General features: G+C 40.2%; 1 protein-coding gene across 1 annotated transcript in view; it reads right to left on the bottom strand.

Annotated features, from left to right (window-relative positions):
• PLCH1 (phospholipase C, eta 1) overlaps positions 1 to 24,118 on the bottom strand; it is a 126,011-nt gene that overhangs the window by 69,909 nt on the left and 31,984 nt on the right. Inside the window, exons 2-3 of the mRNA XM_004682327.2 lie at positions 3,558 to 3,704; positions 1,201 to 1,444 (exon numbers count right to left, since the gene is read on the bottom strand). Of these exons, the coding sequence (XP_004682384.1) occupies positions 1,201 to 1,444; positions 3,558 to 3,704 (391 nt within the window). The remainder of the gene's footprint in view (positions 1 to 1,200; positions 1,445 to 3,557; positions 3,705 to 24,118) is intronic.

Below are 24,118 nucleotides of genomic sequence, written 5' to 3'. Positions count from 1 at the left end.
AAAAAAAAAAGCAAACTAACAGAATAAGTCACAGAAAGTTGTTGTCTGTGTTTTGTTCATTTATGACTCCTGCTCGCATTTATCTGCATGCTGCGAATATTGATGAAAAATCATGGCTCATTAGCTCAGACCTTCACACGGTCAGAATCCTTTTCACTGGCTGAACATTTCTTCTACTCCAACAATACCTGGGGTGAGCGATTGCAGCTGGTGCAGCACAAGTTAATCACCAGTCCAGGGGAAAAAAACAGGTCGCACACTCCAGTGACAGTAAGGGGTGTTGCCTGCTCCTGCCCTAGACTCGGGGCCAAGTACTTTAGGCCAATCAGAGTGTGGAGGGAACAAAGAAGTCAAGGTCTAATCCCCTCACTTTATCTAAAAGGAAACTGAGGCCACACCTGCTCATCTGCTTGCTCCACCCCACCCACATGAGCCATCGGACCAAATGCATTCATTACCTGTCACGTAGGCACAGCGGGACCACAAGAATTGCCTTAGTCAAGAATGAGATCCACACTCAGTTTTCTGAGCAATTTAGGGCATGTTATTTAAAAAAGAAAAGAAAAATTTCCCTTGAGTATGATTAGGTCAGTTTCCAAACTGGAAGTTAAAAGTAGAGAGAAAGATGGTGATGGCACACGGGTGATCTGGCGATGGGAAACCCACAGGGATTACAACTGAGATGAAAAAATGCACAAAATGATATTTAAAAAACTATTATTAAAAAAAACAAAAGCAGAGAGAAAGAAAGAAGGAAGAGTTTAGTGCCTGGTATCTGACTGAAATTTTTAAAGTATTTGTTAAATTACACTGACTTTGTAACAAAGTCTGATTATCTCTAATCCAAATAAACACTTTTCCAGTTAACTCATCTCTCTTAAGAAATTCTAGGATATATTTGGAGACCTCTTAAATTGTATAGCTAAATTCAATCTCAGAAATCTGTCCCCAAGTTCACACAAGATGAAATTTCTCTATGTTGTAGGCATTCATTTACCTGAGGTAAGAGAGAGGAGAGGGCAGAGGGGGCCAGGGGAAAGAGACAGGAAGGAGAGTGGTTTAATGCCTCAAATGTGGGAAAACAAATTTCAATTTCATCCTCATGTCACACTCACAAGTATCACATACACACAAACACCCGTGCACCTCACACAGTCCCAACATACACAAAGCTCAAAAATAAATGTTTAGAGAGGATATTGGTCATGGGTCCTCTGCCGTTTGGCAAGGGAGTCTTCGTCACTGATGCCAGCCATAAGGTACTTGAGGCCTGTGATCCAGGTGCGGGCCTCCTCGGGGTTGGAGGTGATGAGGTCCAGGGACTCCATGTGGTTTCCATGGTAGATGGTGAAGCAACAGCTGGGGTCAAAGTTCCCCTCAGCTTGTCTGTGGAATATTTCAGACTGCCGACCCTCTGTGACTTTGTAAATGGAGTCAATGAGTACTGTGGGATGGAGAGAGACAGACATGGCAGGTGAAGAGTAAGAAAAAGAAAGCAAAATTGCTTAAAATCTGAAGAAAAAAAAAAGTATGAGCAAATTCACTGTCTGTGAGTAGTGGTATTAAGTCCATGTGTGAAGTACAAACTCCATAACTTCCAGCTAAGAGCCTTCTTCATGTATTGCCACTCATGACCTCAGGCGGCCTAGACATTGACCTAGCAGGTTAAAATCTATTAATGAAGGATAGATACGTCCTTCAGCACAACGAGACAGGCAGTAAAGGGTCTGATTAATAGGTCAAATTTATAGTTTATATATTTATGCAGGAAAATATAAAAGACCTAGAGCCAATATGTGTGCAAACAAGTTGAAAGGGAAAAAAATTAATGGTGACCACATAGTGTAGCTAGCTGTGACTGGCATTTACAGAGAGATGGTGATGGGGGAGCTGCACTTAGGAGATAGGGGAAAGTAGCATGGGTGTGAGGGGAGGCACCTGCCTGGGGAAGAGGCAGAAACAAACACCCAGTCCACTTGGGAAACTGAATGAGCCATGTATGCTAGGCTGGATTGCTCAATAGGGTGATTCATGGGAGACACAGTTGGAAATGTAGGTAGAGCCTAGCTTATGGACCTTGAAAGAATAGGCCAGAGATTAGCATAATTTGGTAGTGAAACAGCACTGAGGAGGGCATTGACAGGGAAGAACACTTTAAACATTGTTTTTTTGTTTGCTTGCTTGTTTGCAGCAACAAATCATACATGCTACACATTTTACAGGCCGCCCATAAATACATAAACTTGGGCCCTCCCTGGTGATACAACAGGTAAGGACGCAGCACCGCAAGCTAGCTGCAGTCTCTTCAGTGTGAGTTCGATCCCAGCCCCAGAGGTGATCTACATGGCGCAGCAGACCTCTCCTAACTCACTCGCTGCTCCCCTCCTCAATCTGCCTGGTCTGTCCCCAACTCGGTCTCTGGTGAAACCTCTCACCACCCCTGCACCTCTGACTCGTACCCAAGTTCTGTATGCATAAAAAAGTAAAAATCTTAAAAAAAAAAAAAAAACATAAACTCCTCCCCTCTACCTCATAGCAGAGAACCAGTTTCTTCTGGTATTCAGTTAGTCTCACATGGCTCATGGGGAGTGGAACCCAAGTCAGCCCCAGGGGTGACTGCCCTGGCCCCATTCCTAGTTCCTTGATCAAAAAGGTGTGGGGATGCAATTCAGTTCTAACCAACAAGTCACAGGGCAGTCCTAAAAGTCCTGCTGTTAGAAAAAGGTCTGGAAAGGAAATCTTCACTCCTAAAAAGGAAGCACCAGCAGAGAAAGCCTTCTCTGTATCTTCACTGTCATATCAGTTAAGAGCATATCAGTTAAGAGTCCCAGGATGGAGAACCATGTTTCTTTTGCATAGTTACAACATGAACACACAAAAGACAAAGCCAAGAACATTGAGGGCAGAGAGCTAGAACTCCAAGCCCATGTCTTGGTTTGTCCATCTCTGAGTTTCTTGTGTGAGATAATGAATTTGCTTATTAGCATGTAAGTCTAAGGTCTTCTATGCTTACAGGAAGAGGAAAGTATCTGAACTGAAAAAAAGAAGAATGGACTAGTCAGGAGACATCACAACAGGCCACAAAACAGCTTCTTGTACAAACAGGAAGGGGGAGCAAATGAGAAGGACATTATAGGGGACTCAATAAGGATTTGGTGCTGAGTGTCAAAGACATGGGATTTTTCTCCAGGAGTAGAAGGTATTCTACTTGAAATCATTAAAACAACTTCATCAGTACACTTCAAAGTCCACTGGATTTATGAAGTCCTCCATATTTTATCAGAAAATAAAATGTGTCAGGCTATAAAAATCTCAGACTTCAGCTGAATTTTACATATATCAAGTTCCTCATATAGAGCAAGAAATATTTTATTGGATTTAAATTCTCAAAAAAATTGTAAAAGCAAAAGCAAAAATAGTCAACACTCACTCTTGTCTCCCCACATCACTTAACAACTGACCCCAAAACCTACAAAAAAATATGTAAGCTCCACATATCTGAAGTTTTCACCAGTTACTGCCTCAAACCAACCAAATAAGTCAAAGGTTGGTCTTACTTTTTGCCTTCTCGCTTTTCCTGGAGGGTCTCCATCTGAGGCGGGTCCGGTGCTCGTCTAGGTAAAACAGCCGGATGAGTCCTTTGGTCCCACGCTTCAGCTTGATCATCTGTGTCCCCGACTGCATCACACTCATGCATCTTTCAACTGCAAGAGAGAGTAGAGTACATTCAGCTCTCACAAAATGCACATATCCATCGGTGCTCACAAAACTTGCCATCAAATAAAAACTCCAAATCGCCCCCTAAAGACTGTAAGAGTTAGAAATCAATTTGGTAGAACTCTAGAAAGAGTTGTTTAGGAACTGAATCATTAGAATGAAACACCTTATTGACCACTGACTGAAATAAAATCCTACTTCAGGTAAACAAAGCATTACTACAGCACCAAGTCATCTTTTGTTCTAACGGCAACATATTTTTGGAACAAAATCAATGATCATTTAATCTTTAGGTTGATAGTCATAAATCAAGGACTGAGACTTCTGTTAAATCTTGGAAATTTTTATACAGTCAGTTGTAAAAACATGTTAAGATAATGTTTTAAAATGCAATCCACAGAGGCCCTCCCTGGTGGCGCAGCGGGTTGAAGCACAGCACTGAGAATCTGAAGCCACTTCCGCATGAGTTCGATTCCCGCCTGCCGCCTGCCCCGGAGGTGACCACATGGCGTGGCAGACCTCTCCTGACCCGCCCGCTGCTCCCCTCAGCAGTGTACTTCGTCGATCTGCCTGTTCTGCTCCCCACTCTGTCTCTGGTGAAGCCTCTCACCGCCCCTGAGCCTCTGGCCTGTACCCCAGTTCTGTATGAATAAATAAATAAATCTTTAAAAAAAAAATGCAATCCACAGAAACTCGAATGGCAAAATGCTTCAAAAACTGCAGAAGTTAGCTGGCGGCTGACTATGACTTTATGTTGTATTTGTGTATGTTTAAGAAAAGCTGAATGTCTTTCATACGTAATTAGAAGAAAACAAATCTTCACAATTGAACATAAAACATTTGGTGATGGATTAAAACGGCTGGTATTTTCCACCTAGGAATATAACTTGATGATTACACACAGGCAACACCCAAATCATTTATTATCCTATTTATTTAAATTTTCTCTGCCTTTAGATGAATCTTGTTGGACATGTCATCTACTGGCATTGCATGCCTCCCCTTTATTGGTAATTAGAAATACTTCACTCCCATTTCAAGTGCAATTGATGATCTGCATATCACCCGCACTAAGAAATGGGCACCTGGCTGCAATCTGAACAAACCTGACTCCCTCCCAATCCTGAATCCAGCTCTGATGACAATGGACTGAGTCACTTCAATGCCCAAGACTTAAACGCAGTTGGTGGCCACCTCAAGATGCCATAGTTGTCACACTTACTCTTCCTGAGGACAACGAATTTTCCATTTTCCTCTGATTTTGTGATTTATGCACCAGCCTTCCCAATATACATTTATTATATCAGCTAGAAACAGCCTTAATTTCACCAATTGAAACTTAAGCACATAAATAACCAGTACAGCACAGCTGACTCTGGGCACCTACCTTTATCAAGCAGTTTGCGTTAGAAATAGATAAGAGAATACAGTAAGGAAACATCAACAACATCACAGTCTGGCTTTTTTGGCTAAGTATATTGGTCTTCACCAGGAAAGGTAAACTGACCCCCAAAGTTTAATATTGCATGTTGAAGGCACTCATTAAAGATAAAGCAAACAGAACCAGTTTTCACTATTTCCTCTAAGAACTCTTTCTTCAAAGAAAATCAAGGGAAAACTGCACCAATTACAGCATGGTTTAGGGTATGACAGTGGAAGGAAAATGAAATATAAGATGTTCTTAATTATTTTACCTGACATATCAAATATGTAATAAAGAAATGTTTCTTTTGAACCAGAGAACACAACATGAGATTTGGTTTCATCCATGTGAGGAAAGGGACTCTTCACTGCACAACTCTCATTGGGAGCATGCAAGTCAGAGATGTGATTTCTTAACAGTCACACTGTCCATCCCACACCAGTAATTAGAAAACAGAAGAGAGTGTCAGTACATCAAGATACAGTCATCGAGTCCAATGGCTATGGGTCACAGGTGATTATGGTGATGGGGGAGAGCGACAGGGGTACATCAGAGGGAGAAATTAAATATTGTCCAAAAATGAACAGCAAGTAAAAACGACAAATGATTTCATTTAAAATGTCAACTTAATTTAAAAATATGCCAATTCCCAAAAATTCTCTGAGGACTTCATCGGCCAGGGACAATAGGTCACATTAAGAAACAAGTCCATGGAGGTACTCCTTTCTCCAGGGGCAGGACTGTATAATGAAGGAAGGCCGACGACACAGAAACACTGTCTTTGACTTGAAGAGCAGATTCCATAAGTGAGGACAAGAAACAGAGGTGCCAAGAGGCACCCAGTAGGGTAGGCTGATAACACCCCTGCACACACATTTACAGCAACGCCAGCATCTCAGGGGATCTGCAACCCAGGTGACAAGTTGAGGGAGCTACGAGCATGAGGCCCACATTGTCCATGCTAGCCTGAGTGTTTTTTAGGACAAAAGGCAGTGACCTTCAAGAATATTAAGGGAGAAATGCCCACCAGCTCATCATCTAGCACACACACACACAAGTTTTGTCTGTTAATGATCCAGACCTCACTATCTACACAAATTTGACATATTGGTTGGAATCATATTTAAGCCATTTGGCACTCAGCTGCTGTTGATTTGTATTATAAACAGCTCTCTATGCTTCTACACAATCTTACTAATTATTTTAATGGCTGCTTAACAGAATAGCATAAATATTTAAAGAGCAGAACAGATGAGTGGAGGATTATATTTCTCACTTTATTACACAGAGTTTTAAACTCTTAACAGAGTCTCAACTGTAAAATGAAAGGCATAACAAAGTGGTCTACAAGGTCCTTTAGAATTCAACTCTTTCAAAGGATCAAATCTATTGCTTCTGTCACAGTCCATTGAAAATAAATTTCCATTGGGGTTATTAGTTCACTAAATCCTTCAGGCAGAAAATGCTATAAAGAAATACAATTCTGATTTGAAGTAACACAATAGAAAATATATAGCATGTGGGAGCAGATTCCTAACATTTCCACTATGTGATATCTAAGAGGATTTGGTCCTTTAATACACTCTGTGGGACTGTCATACATACCACATGATGGAGGTAATTTTAACAGCTCATACATTAAAATCCACATGTTTTAAATGTATTAAATGTAGGCTTCGATGTCCTTCATAAACTTAAGAGTTCTGTGATGAACTTAGTTTATAATTAAGAAACCTCATACCCAAAAGCAGTCACCCCCCACTTTTACCTATAGTTCTAGAAATCACTAAGTCACACTCTGTCTCTAGAGGTGAGCCTCTTCTGGATATTTCACATAATTTAAAACCACACAAAAGATGGCCTTTTGTGTCTGACTCCTGTCACTCAGCATAAAGTTTCTGAGGCTCCTATGATGATGTGTTTGATTGGTTTTGTCTTCTCTTTAGGGTAGAAATAAGGCTAATTGTAGTTGGCTGGATAAACTCATATGTAACTATGAAAGATAATATGGAAGATCTCATGAACTGCTCTGGAATAATTTCCAGACTCTAACAATAAATGAAAAAGGCAATGTATAAATAAGTACATACACAGTTTATGTAAGTAAAAGATGGAAATTTTTTCCAATATGCAAATATCTTTATCATTATAAAAAGACACATACATAATCAAGATAACCCTGAAAATAACAAAGCTGGTTACCTAGAAGTGTGGGAAATATTCAAGCAGAAAGGATGAGAGAATGACTCTCCCAGTCCCCTACCTGCTCAAAATTATAATTAAATCAGCAAGAATGGGGAGGAAAAACACAGAAAGTAAACAACACATGCATGTGTTTGTATATACTCACACGTGGGCGTGTGCATATGTGTATTCATATATTCCCTACCTCTGTTCCTCAGAAGGTCTAAAAGAAAAATCTCCAACTTAATAAGAAGACCAGCTGTCCTCCCCATACTCTGTTTTAAAGGTCACCTTTAAGGCCATATGACAGTATCACTTGTGCTCTTCTGTAAATACATCTATTCTTGGGCACTCGTCATCAAACTATGCATTAGAGAGTCAAAGAAATTTTCCAGATTCTCTGAGATAAAATCAGCAAAATGTTATATTAAAAATGCGAGCTGATTTTTGCCAGCTTCCTTAGAGTATATCTACATGACCAAAAGGGATTTGCTTCTGAAAACAACTTAGTTTCCATGTGGAAAAAATGCCCAAATATTGCAAGTAATGTTTCTCTCAAAGGAATCAAAGGGAGGTCTCCTAAAATATCAGAGAAAAGTCATGCAGAGGCCTACCTCTCAGCACAGACCGAACTGTAAGTGGGACCCCATACGTAGTGAGTACTGACCCCTCCTGAATGGGAACACAGTTGAGGGTGACAGTCCACAGGGTCAGAGCAGGAGAGAGCTCACTCTGGGTCTATCACTAGTGGCCATGTGGACCTCAAAAAGTCACTGAAAATCTGGACATTTCATTTCCCTCAACCAAAAACATGCACTTCTCGCTAAGTTCTTTGTGTCCATAAAACAGTTGACCTAGCTTTCATAAATAATACTTTATCTTTCCAGTTCATCCAAAAGCCTTTTAGAACTTAGATAAAAAAAAAAAAAACAAGCTGATAAAGATCTACATCTCTTATATTAACAATAATATCAGTGATCTTTATACAACTGTTCTTTCTCAGTGAATGGCTTGACATAAACAACTCTTTCCTGCCCGATATCAGCCTTGAAGTCAAATTCTATCACCTTGAGAACTGATGTGCTTCCCTGCAGCCATGGAGAGCTCCACTTTTATTAAGTCATGACTCCCCAGTGAAGAGCAAACAATGTGGGTTTATTGATTTTTTTGTTGTTATTGTTCCTTATTGCTCCAATCACTTCTGGAGAGAAGATAAGATTAATTCAAAGGCATTTAGAAACTAATTAGTTCACATAACACTTTGGAATTTGTAAATCTTAGCTGCATCGTCAATATGTTTACCGACTTGATAAAGATGTATGAGAGGGTTCAGGTCAAAAGAATGTGTGAAAGGAACAAATCAGTAATTCATTTCAATGTCAGAAATTTTCTGTTATAGTAAAGCCTTTCACATAATATTTTCATCTTAGTGAGACCTATTTTATATTCAACAATTGCTTCTGCTCCATAATTGCTAGCCCTGGGAAACAAGTGAAATACAGGTAAGAATTCCTAACAATATAGTTTTATTGGTTTTATTTAATGTAATCCCACAGGAGAGGTATGAATTTTAAAATGCAAACTTTGGCTCCATCTAATATGTAGACTTCCAGTTCAATGTAAGATCAAAAACATTACTTTTCTACTTAAAATAGGTCACTGTCACTATATTTTGCAAAATGGATTGTTTAAAAAAAAAAAACACTGGGAAACAAGGATGTATTGGTGAGTGTGTGGCAAAAATATCTCTTGTTCATTGTTGTAAGAAAGTAAATTGGGGCAGCCCCTTGGAAAATAATTTGGAAATTCCTTAAAAAACTAAAACTGGAAATATCATAGGAGCTAACAGTACCCCCCCCCTCCTGGATAGTTATCCAAAAACTAGGAAAACACTAATTCAAGATTTTTGTGCCCCTATGTTCACCGCATATTCATAATAACTAGGACATGGAAACAACTCAAATGCCCTTCTATAGATAACTGGTTGAAGAAGTTGTGGTGTGTGTGTGTGTGTGTGTGTGTGTGTGTGTGTGTGTGTGTGTGTGTAAAATCAGTAGAATATTACCAACTCTTAAAAGAGCTGAAATCTTGGGCCCTCCCTGGTGGTGTAATGGGTTGAAGCACAGCACTGTGGCGTTGTCAGTCTCTGCAGCACAAGTTCAATCCCCAGCCAGGGAACTGACCCACATGGCATGGCAGACCTCTCCTGTCTCGTCCACTGCTCCCCTCAGCAGTGTACTTCAGTCAGTCTGCCTGTTCTGCTCCCCACTCTGTCTCTGGTGAATCTTTTCACCCCCTGCACCTCTGGCCTGTACCCCAGTTCTTGTATGCACAAATAAATAGTTATTTAAAAAAAAAAAAAGATGAAATCCTGCTTTTGGGGACATGAATATTATATTAAGTAAAATAAGTCAGAAAGTAAAGATAATTATCGAATGATAAATCTGATAATAGTCTCAGATGTAGAACATTAAAAAAATCAAAGCAGGGCCCTCCCTGGTGGCGCAGCGGGTTAAAGCACAGCACTAAGAAGCTAAAGCCACTTCAGCATGAGTTCAAACCCCACCCCAGAGGTGATCCACATGGCTCCTGACAAGCCCATTGCTCCCCTCAGCAGTGTACCTCACTGATCTGCCTGTTCTGCTCCCTGTTCTGTGTGTGGTGAATCCTCTCACCACCCCTGCACCTCTGGCCTGTACCTCCCAGTTCTGTATGCATAAATAAACAAATCTTTAAAAAAAAAATCAAAGCAAAAGACCCAACTAACCACAGTAAAAACCACTATTCATCTGAGGACAATATAGTGGCTACTGAGCAAGAGGATGGGGGTAAAGACCAGGGGTCGAGAGCACCAACCTGGTAGCAAGTAGCACACTAGAACTTGGCTTCTACACACACAGAGTGAAAATAACCTTCAGCTTTTATATTGTTTTGAAAATCATTTTTTAAAGTAAATCAAGGAGGGCCCTCCCTGGTTGCGCAGCGGGTTAAAGCACAGCACTAAGAAGCTTAAGCCACTTCGGCATGAGTTCGATTCCTGCTTGCCCTGGAGGTGAACCACATGGCGTGACAGACCTCTCCTGCCCCGCCCGCTACTCCCCCCATTAGTGTACTTCGTCGATCTGCCTGTTCTGCTCCCTACTCTGTGTCTGGTGAATCCTCTCACCCACCGCATCTCTGGCTTGTACCCCAGTTCTGTATGAGTAAATAAATAAATATTTAAAATAAAAAAATCTTTAAAAAAAAAAAGTAAATCAAGGAGAAAAAAGACCAATACCCTGTCCCATCATTTGTCTAGTGATGTGATATTGTACTAGATATTTGAAGGTAAAATTCCCAAGTCACTATAAAGACTGGCTTTCCTTTTTAGAGACATTGCCATCTAACAAGGCATTTAAATGCTTTTCCAGCCTGCTAAACATTAAAAGTACTAGGGACCTTCTTACAAGTTTTGAGCACAAAGCCCGCAATATATCAATTAAATCAGCACCTCTCAGGGCAGGATAAGGTATCTGTTTTCTCTTCCCAGGAAGTCTACTATGTCCAGAGTAAAGACTATTGACATATATGATCTCAACTATTCCTCTTAGTACCTACAAAATAAGTAGAGAAAACAAATTGCCCTTTACTGTACAGTAGATGAAACAGATTAAAAGAAGTAAAGAACTTGTCTGAAGTCATAAAGTTAGTGAATGGCAGAATCAAGGTTTAACATCTGGTGCTCTGAAACCCAGGCCAGCTCATGTTCCATTTCAAGTGGAATATCTTTCTCTAAGTCACATCTAGGTTACTAATTAAGGGATCATGGGGTTTTTAACCCATGATCTTGGGGTTAAAAGTGATCATGAGTCTTTCTCTAAATGTATGCACTATAAAAGTAAAAACCAATTTGCTGGTTCCTAAGACCCTCTTCTACCAAGCAGTAATCTGTCATATACCAAGTCTAGCTTTTGGACAGTTTATGCAAGACTACTTCCTGGGATGATGACACTGGTAAACAGCATGTAAAAATTAACAATAAAGTAGGAGACAGAAGCTAAAACCAAGGATAATAAGCAAAGGGAGTGGAGGGAAGTGAAAAATGGAGAAATTCAGAAGAGACAGAGTTTGAATCTAACCCTTAAAGATCAAATAGGAGCACTTGGTGTACTTTTAAAGTTTGTAAAATTCTAGGTCTTTGCCCATTTTTCCTCCCCACTTAAGAGTATGGAAATGACACCTATGCATATTTAAGTGAATTACCCTTTCTTCACCACATTAAAAAACATCAGACCTTAGGGCCCTCCCTGGTGGTGCAGCAGGTTAAAGCACAGCACTAAGAAGCTAAAGCCACTTCAGCATGAGTTCGATGCCTGCCCCGGAGGTGACCACACGATGTGGCAGACCTCTCCTGACCCACCTGTTGCTCCTCTCAGCAGTGTACTTCATCAGTCGGCCTGTTCTGCTCCCCACTCTGTCTCTGGTGAAGCCTCTCACCGCCCCTGCCCCTCTGACCTGTACCCCAGTTCTGTATGCATAAAAATAAATCTTTTCTTTTTAAAAATCAGACCTTACACTTGTTATTAAAGTTGGAAAGTCAGTTTCACATATTGCTTACTCCTAATTTTGCCTGTTCTGTGAGTGACACTAGGCTTGGGACAATTTATTCACCTCTATCAGGAAGGCGTGACATTCCCTAAAGCCAGTAAAATATTTTTTCTTAGTTTTAGAAGAACTGTCATATCAGAGCCTAAATGTATCTCTAATCAGGCATGTTAAAAGGCATCAAAAGTTTACCATGCCACACTTTAATTTCTAGGTATGACTTATTCTCTGACTGGTAGTCAGGTCAAAATGACATGCTGTAAAATGGAAGTACACCCGACTGTGAGGAGACAGAAGCACAGTGCTTAGAAAAACCTAGCTTCTCCCAGTGCAGCAAGTGGTTCCCATTCCTGGCTTGTTTTCAAATACAGACTCTTAGACTATCTCCAAAGAGCCTTCTTTCCTGGGAATATGCATTTTAAAAGCTCTCGCAGACACTTTTGAGGCCCATTTAAATGCCAGTCACTATGACTGCTACCACTTAGCATGTACTCAGGGGGAGGCAATCAGCACCCCTGCACGAGACCTAGGACTAAATTTAGTGTTGCTTTCATGGGAGAAGTAAAGAGTTACTATTTATTTGTCTGTGAACATTTGCATAAGATTTCACAACCACCATTAATATATGAAATAATCCAGTTAAAACAAGATGAAAATACATGAACTTCCGGTGTTGAAATAATCAGTATTGCCTCTCTCTAGCTTCTTCCGGTGTTGAAATAATCAGTATTGCCTCTCTCTAGCCTCTCTAGCCTCTACTTCACTTTTTCAGACCTGTTCTAACTTGTATGTACTGTTAAGAGAGTGCTCTGCTTGGCGTGAGCCTGAACAACATCAGCATTTCATCTGATCTCATTTCCTCTAACCTGTCCAGAGTCATCTCTATGAAGGGAAACTAACTCTACAGGGTACTTACACAGTGCATTATGCCTGCTAAACACAGAAAAGAGTTTGTTGCAGTTTTCATTGCCTAATTTATTTCTACCTATGCCTGCATTTATTTTAACTGTCATAAAAGGAAATGGCTACTCTATATTCCAACAAACTCATAAGCTCCAGTGGTTGCTGATTCTTACAATCAAATTCCTGTATGATTTTTTACCAACTACTGGTTTATGCAGTTCATCTTTTGTTTAAAAAGAGGGGTGGGAGAGGTGGTGGTCAAGAAAGTGTAATTCATTTCATGAAAGTGTGTGGGGGGGGAGGGGGATTGATGCTAAAATAAAAACACACAACAAAAAACAGGTCCCCAGATGGTAGGAAAATGCCTGGGAGAATCCCTCAGATTCATTTTTCCAATCATTTATTTTCAGCCAAACCCTTACCCTAATCTCACAAGCTTCCCTTTTTTAATTAAATATCACATCAACATCTCTGAATGAGTATTTATCACAGCTTATCTGTGGCATTTTGATTGGAGTCAATATTCCAGATCACTGCACTCCAGAGCTTGAAATCTTTTTTTTTTCATCTAAAAATGGGAGAAAGATTAACAAAAAAAAGGCTGAAAACTTCTTTGCAGCAAAGTTCACATATATAATCAGAGCAGATGTGCTATAAAGTTTTCTAAATAACCTACTCTGGGATAGGAGGGTGATGGGGAGAGAGGGCTAGCACTAAAATCATGATTATCTGGATATAAAATTTCTTGAGTCTATGTTCAGAAATAATCATGCCTGCTAACACACACATATAACAGTCTCACTGCTTGAGCTGTACCAGGGTGACCACCAGGCAGGAATAGATAGGGCTGAGAAGGGCCCACAATTACCTTACAGGGAGCATGTGTTCCATGTAAAATCATGGAAAGTTTTATTTTTATGCATCAAAGAACTGGGGTGTGGGTCAGAGGTATGACAGTGAGAGGATTCACCAGAGACAGAGTTGGGGGGAGCAGAACAGGCAGATCGACTGAAATACATTGCTGAGGGGAGCAGCTCGCAAGACAGGAGAGGTCAGCTGAGCCAAATCCCTGGCTGGGGTTTGAACTCATGCTGCAGTAGGTGGCCATCGATTCACAGCACTGTGCTTTAAACCCTGCAGTATCAGGGAGAGCCCCTACAAAACTTTCAATGGTGAGGAAGAGAGCGACCAGGAAAGGACCAAAACATAGAAAGAGACAGGAGTCCAGGGAAGGAGGAGGCAGGAAAGAGCAACGACCAACACCCAACTGGTCTTAATGTCAGAAACAGAAAACATGGGAGGGTCACACGTGACACAACATTTCAGATGAGCAAAATGGAGGACGTGAATTTCAGCCACTATGGCTTTGGCAACTTTACCCACATACACAATGTTATATAACTAAGTCTGTCATCCCAGAAATTTTTCCAGAGTGAGGATTTCACAATTCCTATCATGTAGGCAAAGAACAGAAGTCCTAGTGGGAAAGGATGGTCCATTTAACTCCATTTAAAAATATCCAAGTAAACTATTGACAAGATTCAAAATAAGCACTAGATCAGGAGAAAAATATTCACAAAGATACATAACAGCAAAAGAATTAATATCCATGATACAAAGGGTTCCTACAAATTAATGAGAAAAAGAAAACGAGTTCAATTAAAAGTAGACAAGAGGGCCCTCCCTGGTGGCACAGCGGGCTAAAGCACTGCACTAAGAAGCTTAAGCCACTTCTGCATGAGTTCGATCCCCGCCTACCCCAGGAGATCCACATGGCACGGCAGACCTCTCCTGATCCGCCTGCTGCTCCCCTCAACAGTGTACTTATCAGTCTGCCTGTCCTGCTCCCCACTCTGTCTCTGGTGAATCCTCTCACTGCCCCTGCACCTCTGGCCTGTACCCCAGTTCTGTGTGCATAAATAAATCTTTTTTTAAAAAAGTAGACAAGAGGATATGAAGAGACAAATCACAGAAGTAGAGACCAATATAAATATAGAAGAAAATGTTTAACCTTGTTCATGGAAAGAATTTTAAAACAAGAAATAATATTTCACCAGATAAGCAAAAAATGTGAGTGTTAAGAAAGCCTCTGGGGATGTGTTTGGGGTCTCATGACTTCCTGGGCATACAACACAAGTGCCTGGCACATAATAGTGACTTGACATTTCCATTCATTGGACTGAGGAATTTGTTTTTTCCAGTGAAGAGATCCCCAACTCATATCTATTGCCATGGAGGGGTGGGAAGGAGGAGAACAGAGTACTTTATGAGTAAATAATAGGGATTGATTTTTGTTTATCTCAGAAAACAGTGATTTACATAAGATACACTATAAATGATGAACAGTAAGTATTGGCTGAAATGGTAGTCAATGTGTTGTCACTTCCAGAGATGTGAAAGAGAGAACATGATTTGAGGATAGTAAATAAAAATGATTTGGGATGTTTTATCAGCCTCACAGATTTTAGCAGATTCACCCTAGTAGGTAGAGCTCTTTCCTAATCAAAATATTTCATTCTCCCAGAACCCAAAGTTCAAAATAGGTAAATTTCTCCAGCAGGTCTTTGGCCTGTCCCTGAGATTTCACCCTATTATCCACTGAGGCTGCATTCCTGGCTTCCCTCTAATTCTGGGAGATTTATTTAGTAGTTACCATCTTCACTGGGCTCTTGGTACTCCCCCACTTTGGTGAACCACTCAAAGGTAAGACTTTCATATCACCTAGGTATACTGTACATCATGGTAAAAAGGAGAAAAGCCTAGAAAAACTTTACACCCAAAACTGCATTAAAAAATTCCAGATGAGGGCCCTCATGGGGTGGCACAGCGGGTTAAAGCACTGCACTAAGAAGCTAAAGCCACTTCCACATGAGTTCAATTCCCGCCTGCTCCGGAGGTGACCACATGGCGACCCGCCCACTGCTCCCCTCAGCAGTGTACTTTGTCGATCTGCCTGTTCTGCTCCCCACTTTGTCTCTGGTGAAGACTCTCACCGCCCCTGAGCTTCTGGCCTGTACCCCAGTTCTGTATGCACAAATAAACAAATCTTTCAAAAAAAAAAAAAAAAAACAATTCCAGATGAGGCCCTCCCTGGTGGCATAACAGGTTAGGACACAGCACTGCCAGCTGGCATCAACCGCTTCAGTGCAAGTTGGATCCTGATCCCGGAGGTGATCCACATGGCGTGGCAGACTTCTCCTGACCCGCCTGCTGCTCCCCTCAGCAGTGTACTTCGTAGATCTGCCTGTTCTGCTCTCAACTCTATCTCTGGTGAAACCTCGCACCGCCCCTGTACCCTCTGGCTTGTATCCCAGTTCTGTATGCATCAATAAATAAATCTTTAAAAGATTTAAAAAATTCCAGATGGGGGGCCTCCTTGATGGTGCAAGGGATTAAAGCAGCCACTATGGCAGCCACTGCAGCCACACTGGATCCCCAGCCAGGGAGGTGACCCACATGGCGCAGCAGACCTCTCCTGTCTCACCTGCTGCTCCCCTTAACAGTGTATTTTGGTCAATCCACCCATTCTGTTCCCCATTCTGTCTCTTGTGAATCTTCTCACCCTTCCCCCTGCAATTCTGGTCTGTATCCTAGTTCTTGTATGAATAAATTAAAAAATCTTAAAAAAAAAAGGATTCCAGATAATTCCTATTCTTCTTTATTCTCTTTTGCCTTTCCTCCTTTCTAATTAACAAGTAATGTTTAAATAAAAAAAAAAAACTTTTTAAGCTACATAATATGCTATTTGTTCGAAAAAATAAGTACAAGAAAAGACATCTGAAAATTAAAAGAAAAACTAAAATGTTTTTTATATAATAATGGAAGAAATTATTCTAATTTAAAATATTCTTTATCACTCCCACAAAATTTTCTAATTTTTTAAGGGGAAAAAATATTTGCAATAGTTATATAACCCTAAAGTTACTTCTATACCCCTACAAACTTTTCATTTAAAAATTATTCTGGTTCAGAAAGAGAAAGAAAAATACCGGATGGTTTCACTCATAGCAGGAGTATAATGGACCAGGCGAGAAAATAACAAAAATAATGAACAACCATAGACCAGAGACATTCTGTGGGGGTAGAGTGGGGAACGGGATCCAAAAAGGGGGGGGGGGGAAGGGAGGGAAATGCACGGGACTATGGTGGTGGCACAGGGGTGATTTGGTGATGGGAAACCTGTGGGGATTACAATTGAGATGGAAAAAAAATGTGAAAAATGATGTAAAAATAAACTTTTTAATAAAAAAAAAAAAGAAAAAAAATTATTCTGGTTCACATTTTAGTCACCTTGCAAAATATAAAAGACAATCCTGGTAATTCTAGTAAGCTCACAAGCATAAAGTACACCCAGAGTAGATATCCAACAAATACATTATAAGCCTTAAAAAATGGGATGGCACTCTTTTATAAAAGAGATTATCAGTCCCCATAGAATGCTAGGACGATTGACAAATGCAAGTCTGCTGTTTGAACATGATGCATGCACTTGCGACAACGGGACTTCAAACGCATAGTGCGGTGCAGTACAAAACAGCCCCCAGGAGATGTCCCTGCCTTCCTGGGACAGCGGTTCACCCTGCCCAAGGTCACAGCTCTCAGCTAAGAAACATACACCTCTTTCCTCCAGCCTGCTTCCTTACATCTCTATTCGCAGGACAATTACGTCCCAGTCTGCATGCTATTTAAAAATTTTGCGACTGATTCAGCACTCCAATTGCTGATAAGTACTGTAATCAGAAATTATTCTCCTCTAGCAGAACAGGGATAATTCAAACATCAACATTTTATCCCCACATTCCAGATCTGAAGGATAAAAAAGTAACAGCAAGGCCTACATTTTCTTTAAATTTCAGAAAACATTTTCAGTACTGTGCAAGTCATGTTACTCCAGTGATAGAAGAAACTTTTGATGAATAATGCAAAAGCATCTGTCAACATTTAGAAGATAATTGCCACCACTGACCATTTAAATGAGTCCATCTAGGTGAACAAGTGACCGGAAGGGATCTTTTTTAAGGAACATAAAATAAGCAACAAGATTCAAATGAACAGAAATCACATTTTCAACCAATGTACCTATCCCATCCTTCCCCTTCTGTTTTGAAAAGTGGGGGACCTAGTTTTTAGCCAACCTGGCCAACTGGGCTCATCTGAAGCAGTTTTCAGAAGTCACATGGCGACCATCAGATGTGTGAATGTGGCTTTACCCAGCGACACCAGCAAATGATAATTATTGTGTTGGAAAAGTGCTGTTCTGACTTGCAGAAATGTTCTAGCTACTAAAAAATCTACAAGTAGGAAGCTCACAAAACCATTTAATTGGTAGTTATGAAGTTCCCTACTCCAACCTACTTTGTCACACACCTCTCTCTCTCTATCACTACAAAGAAAAAAAAAATGCGCCTCTTCTTTAAATCAATTATCATGCTTTTCTACAGAATTTGGAATTATTCAGGACAGTTAAATCAAGTATCTATTACCTCCTAAAGCCATCATCAGCTGAACAAATCAACTGTAGAGCAGTGTTATTACTGGAGATTAAATATTTCCAAGTCCAAAATATATTTTTTAAACAATTTTCTGCCTCCTCTTCTGTGTTGTGATGAAGAGACCTCAGTCAATTTGTGTCTGTTTGAAGCCATGCCCAGCAGGCAATTTAAAATATTTTCATCACAAGATATTTTGAGGGGTTCTACTTAAAGGAAGATCTTACAAAAGAAAAAATAATTTTGATATGGTTTATATAAAAGGAAAAAGGGAGGTAAAAGAGGGCAGAAAGAGAGTGAGGGAGAGGGTAAAGGGAAAGTTCTCATTTTACTTGATTCGTGGGACTATTAGTATACTAATAAACATGATTTAATATATTAATATTATGAATGCTCAAGATAAACACATTAGCGAAGTATCCCTGTTTGGATTTGATGTTAATGAAAAGCTCATTAATAGGCAGACTCCTAAGCTGAATTTGCCTCATTTAGATACACACCCTAGAATTCTTTGCTGGAAAATAGTCACTTTCACTTCTGTTTACATTTCTACTGAAGATAGTGGGCTCCCCAAGACTCAGCTGCCCTCCTCCATAAGTATGAGATTCGGAAGTTATCTGCCTTTCATCATAGTTATTTCTTTTTATTTTTAGATTTATTTATGCATACAGAATTGGGGTACAGGCCAGAGGTGCAGAGGCGGTGAGACGATCCACCAGAGACAGAGCAGAGAGCAGAACAGGCTGACTGACGAAGTACACTGAGGTGGGGGGAGGGGGTGAAGGGGATCTGCCGCAGGGTGGGGGATGGGTGAAGGGGATCTGCCGCACCAAGGCTGGTGGGGATCGAACTCATGCTGAAGTGGCTTTAGCTTTTCAGTGCTGTGCTTTGACCCGCTATGCCACCAGGGAGAGCCCACCACGGTTATTTCTAATAGTGGAGCAGAAGAGAGAATAAGCAGGAAACGTGGCCAAACATAAGTCCACCCTTGGGGGTAAAGAGAGGTCCATACCGCCTCATGAGCCACACGCACACTACTGTTCACTGGCCACCTTCTCAGATACATCATATACAAAAAATGCCAACCAATGCCCTCAGAGGCAATGTATTTGGGTGTCACGCACAATCTTGATTTATTGTCTCTTTCTCCCACTGGAATGCAGGTTCCATGAAGTTAATGTTTATACGACAGTTAAATCCCCCAGTCTCTGCCAATAAACATTCAGCATATATTGATTAATAAATTAAAGGATAACCCAGGCAGAGTCACCATACTGATGCGTGACTCCATCATTGCTCTTACTTAATAAGGTAAACCTTTAGAGGGTTATGAGTTCAAATTCGTGTCTTCTCCAAATCCCTGTGAATTGTTTTAACAGGGATTTCAATTGTTTCAATCACTTAACCCAAAGCACACCTAGGCTGTTAACTCTCTCCACTGCTTATCTACTAAGGAGGCAGGAAATGTAACCTTTCAGTACAAAAGTAACTGTTAAAATAATTTTACATATCCTTACAAAACGATCTAAGTTTTTAAAGTCAAAACAGCTCACAGAACTTAGGATGTCCACCACCAACACAAGGGTGCATCGTAAACCGCAAGGGCTGGCGGTTGCGCCCCCAAACGAGAACTCAGGGTGCAGCACTAGTGTGCAAGGTGCGCCTGCGCGTAAGCAAAGTGGGGGAGTAGGGAAGAAGCCGGGCACAGTACTCAGGTACGCCACCTATTGACGGCCGGAAAACAAGGAATAAGCGCTGTCCAAGGTAGCTCAGGCAATATAAGACTCCCCCCACCCCCCATCACAAAAAGTAGCATTGTTCTTTTTGTTTTCCCACAGACTCACAATGGTGAAAGGGGCCCAAACTGGGTGCTGAAAGTCACCAGAACCAACAATGGACAACTAAGGCTAATTCCTGAGCACTGATAGGGAGGTGAGAAATAAAGACTAAAAGGATCCACTTTCTGTGGGGCCACAGAAAGGCTTACTGTCTAGGAGGCAATGTTGCTCTGGCTCCAGAAAGGAGGCTGAAAAGTCTACTTTCAATCGTTTTCAAAGCTGCCACTTAAATAAACAGGGTCCAAGAAGTGCAGGAAAGTAGTTTCTCTACCAAAACCTGAACCAAAAATCACACCAGAGAAAAAGATCACAGAATGAGAGGAAGACATAGAAGCAGGGAGAGGCATTCAGGGACCCACTGTGACGTAATTTTGTATCTTCTTAAATGATAGGTGTTGGGTACCTAACATGAATCTTAAGCCACTCTCTGTACTTCTCCAAACATTAAACTGTCCCATATGCAGGCCCTCCCTGTTGGAGCAGAGAGTTAAAGCACAGCACTGAGAAGCTAAAGTCACTTCAGCATGAATTCGATCCCCGCTCCAGAGGTGAGCACATGGCACTGCAGACTTCTCCTGACCTGCCTGCTGCTCCTCTCAGCAGTGTACTTTGTTGATCTGCCTGTTCTGCTCCCCCACTCTGTCTGATGAGTCCTCTCACCACTTGCACCTCTGGCCTATACCCCAGCTCTTGTATGTATTAAAAATATATATATATATGTCCCATATGAAAAGGGCAAAGCTCAACGGTAAGAGCATGGACTGTGAAGGGTATGGACTTTAGCAAGTCACTAACTCCCTTCACTGTAACCGTATGATACCGATATCTGCTGCATGGACTTGTGAGAATTAAATGAAAAATTGTCAGAACAATACCTGACACACAGTGTCAAGCTATTATCAGTACCATTTATTTAATAATTTAAAAAGTTAAAATCTCCTGGCTCTATTGCCAGCTACACTTACATGCCTCATTTGACATCCATCTCCTTTTTTCTAGTCACACATTTCTCAAACACTCCAACTCCAAAATGTCTGCTAATAGTTCTTACACCTGAGTATTTCTCAAATCCTGCAACTTCTTTTTCCCTTTATCTGGGCATTTCAATAAACTTTAAACGATGGGAGCAAAGTGCCTGGGGTTGAGGATGGTCGTGAAGGAGAGAACAGGTAACCTTGTCAGAGCCTCAGCAGTTCTTGACAATGTAAATCCTACAGTCTGCTGAGAGCATTATATATACAGTGCAATTTCTTAACACTCAAAAGATTTACACTTGATTTTAAACTATCCCACTCCCTAAGGTTAGAAATGTCCTGTATCTCAAAATAAAAACTCTTTACAGCTGCAGTACAGCTTGCTTTTTTGACATGTGCTACTGTTTAAATGTCTGGCTTGCAGAGAATTGTAGATCTCCATTTAATCCTTGGAGGCTTTATCTGCAAGTCTAGGAGCTATCCTCGATGAAAAGTCAAAGTTTGAGGTAGACTGTCAAATGGATAATTGATTTTTAAGCATCTAATCAATTATTGCTTTGCCTTAAAAATTGAAGACATTATCAAATGTATGGATTGAACCATCTCTAAAGTATAATTTAGATAGTTTAAATAAGAGAAAACAAATACAAATTTCTTAAAACAAGGATTTTTAATCCCATCTAAGTTTGAAAGGTAGTAACATTACATAATAACAGTAGTAACATTATTTAGCAGTTCAATAATTCTTTTAAAATCCAAGTATCTTTCCAAGCTATAAGTTTCCAAGTGACCAGCAGCACCAAACATCATGTCCTTGTATCTTTCATTATCTTGTGTTATTTTATTTCCTTGTGTCTTTTTTAAGATAAAATTAAAGCTTTCTCAACCACCAACTCCCCACCCCCCAACACATCTCCCTGGACAGTATTGTGTTATGTGTTTGTATCTACAACCTTCATTCATCAAGAAACTGGAATAACTGATCTGATCAAGATTCCCCCAAGTTGGACAAATGGTCAAATTTCCCTTGAATAGAATTAACGTAAATGAGGATCTGTCAGAAAAAGCAAGATGTAAGAAAAGAGGTAATTGTTATTAACAATACAACATAATCTAAATCAATTTACACTTCTTGGAAATTTTTTAAATAGCAACTTCCAAGATTTCACCTTTACAACTTCAACTAAATAATTAGATGTCATGTCTCAAAGTGGAATCCCAGGAACCAAGCCAATCTGCAAACTGAGCTCAAACTGAGGTAATTGAAGAAAAGGAAAGATTTTAGGCAATTTTTAACTCTAGCAGATTAATTTTATACCTATTAAATCTAATAAAAATTTGGATCTTGTATTTTATAGCTTGGTTTTTAATATTTAGTCACTGGTTTTTTATTATATTCTACAAAATTATCAATCTATGATGCCCTGAAAATGTCCTAGAAAGCCCAAAATGGTCATTCACCAAAGACAGATCATTCTGTACAATTGATATAACTTTAGTTTAAACATTATACACAGAACTTAAATCTGACCTTCAACTGTCCTAGCAAATCTCAGCAGTTTTTCTCTCTTACAGTGACTAATGTCTAGGACTTCCAGAAATAAATGTGGTTTGATCTTTGGGAAAAACTTGAATGTGAAAATTCTATTAAAAATTAAAACCAGCCAGGACTAATGAGCACTGTGTCAGAGGTGCATTACCTATGGGCTGGTCAATTCCAGAAAAGGCTAGACCTTAAACTTTGGCAAATTCCTGGACATCAACTTAAAAGGGAGTAAGAAAAAACTGCATATGAATTTAAAGAAGCCAGCTTTATTGAACAAACCTCTTTAGTTCTATCCTATACAGCATGAGAAAAAGTTAAAGGATGAGCAAAAGGTCATTACTGTTAAAGACTAGATTCAAAGCTAATGTTACTTTTGTCTCCAAATCTGAAAATTACCTACATTCAATTAGCACTTTAGCTCATCTTCTATGGGAAATGTGTTCTGAATATAGTTCCACATCTTGTATTTATTTTCTCAGGCAGAAATCATGAATTCTTGTACCTCTCCTTAAAGGACAGGACAGATCTGAAGTAAACACTCAGGACTAGGAGATTACCTTCGTGGGTATTAGCATACATCAACAGTACATTTTCATAGCCAAATAAAAAACCTCCGATCTATTTGAGTATTTTTATTCAATGGATTAAAAGTAACCTTTCAAATCATCAACTGCAAAAATAACATTCCATCTCAAATTGTATTCAAATTGGGCTCTTTATGGGACTTTCATGAAATTATTAACATAGTGTCTTTGCATGAAAAGCTCTCTACATCCCTAAGAGCACTAACTGGGATGAAAAAGAAACAAGGGAGTCAATTCTAAATTGAGACACTCAGATTGAAGTTTGACAGTAAAGTCATTATGAGTTGTGTTGAGAACATCTACTAATGCCATCTGTTTATGCTTTCTTCTTATTTATTTCCCACTGGTTACAATGACACAGCTCTCCAAAGGACTTTTTATGGTATTCAGTTTTAAGTACGCTCCCTCCCTCACTGCAGGAGAATGCAATTTTAAATATTTAACAAACAGGATCACTTTTAGGTCTCTCTGTAGGGGTCTCCTAACTTTCATCCACTGCTACTCTAAGAAATACTTTCATGATATAACCCCTTTAAAAGTTTCCATTAGGGCCCTCCCTGGTGATGCAAGGGGTTAAAGCACACCAATATGAAACTAGCTGCAGTCACTTCAGCACAGTTCAATTCCCACCCAGGGAGGTGACCCACATAGCACAACAGACTTCTCCTGCCTTGCCACTGCTCCCCTCAGCTGTGTACTTCATCAATCTGCCTGTTCTGCTCCCCAGTCTTTCTCTAGTGAATACTTTCACTACCCCTACACCTCTGGCCTGTACCCCAAGTATGTATGCATAAATAAATGAATCTTTAAAAAAAAAAGTTCCCAGGACTCTCCCTGGTGGCGCAATGGGTTAAAACACTGCATTATGAAGCTCTC

The sequence above is a fragment of the Condylura cristata genome, unplaced genomic scaffold (genome assembly GCF_000260355.1).
Source record: "Condylura cristata isolate star-nosed mole 26May11 unplaced genomic scaffold, ConCri1.0 scaffold00014, whole genome shotgun sequence".
Lineage (NCBI taxonomy): Eukaryota > Metazoa > Chordata > Mammalia > Eulipotyphla > Talpidae > Condylura > Condylura cristata.
The sequence above is the reverse complement of the archived record's forward strand: the minus strand, read 5'-3'. Positions and strand labels throughout refer to the sequence as shown.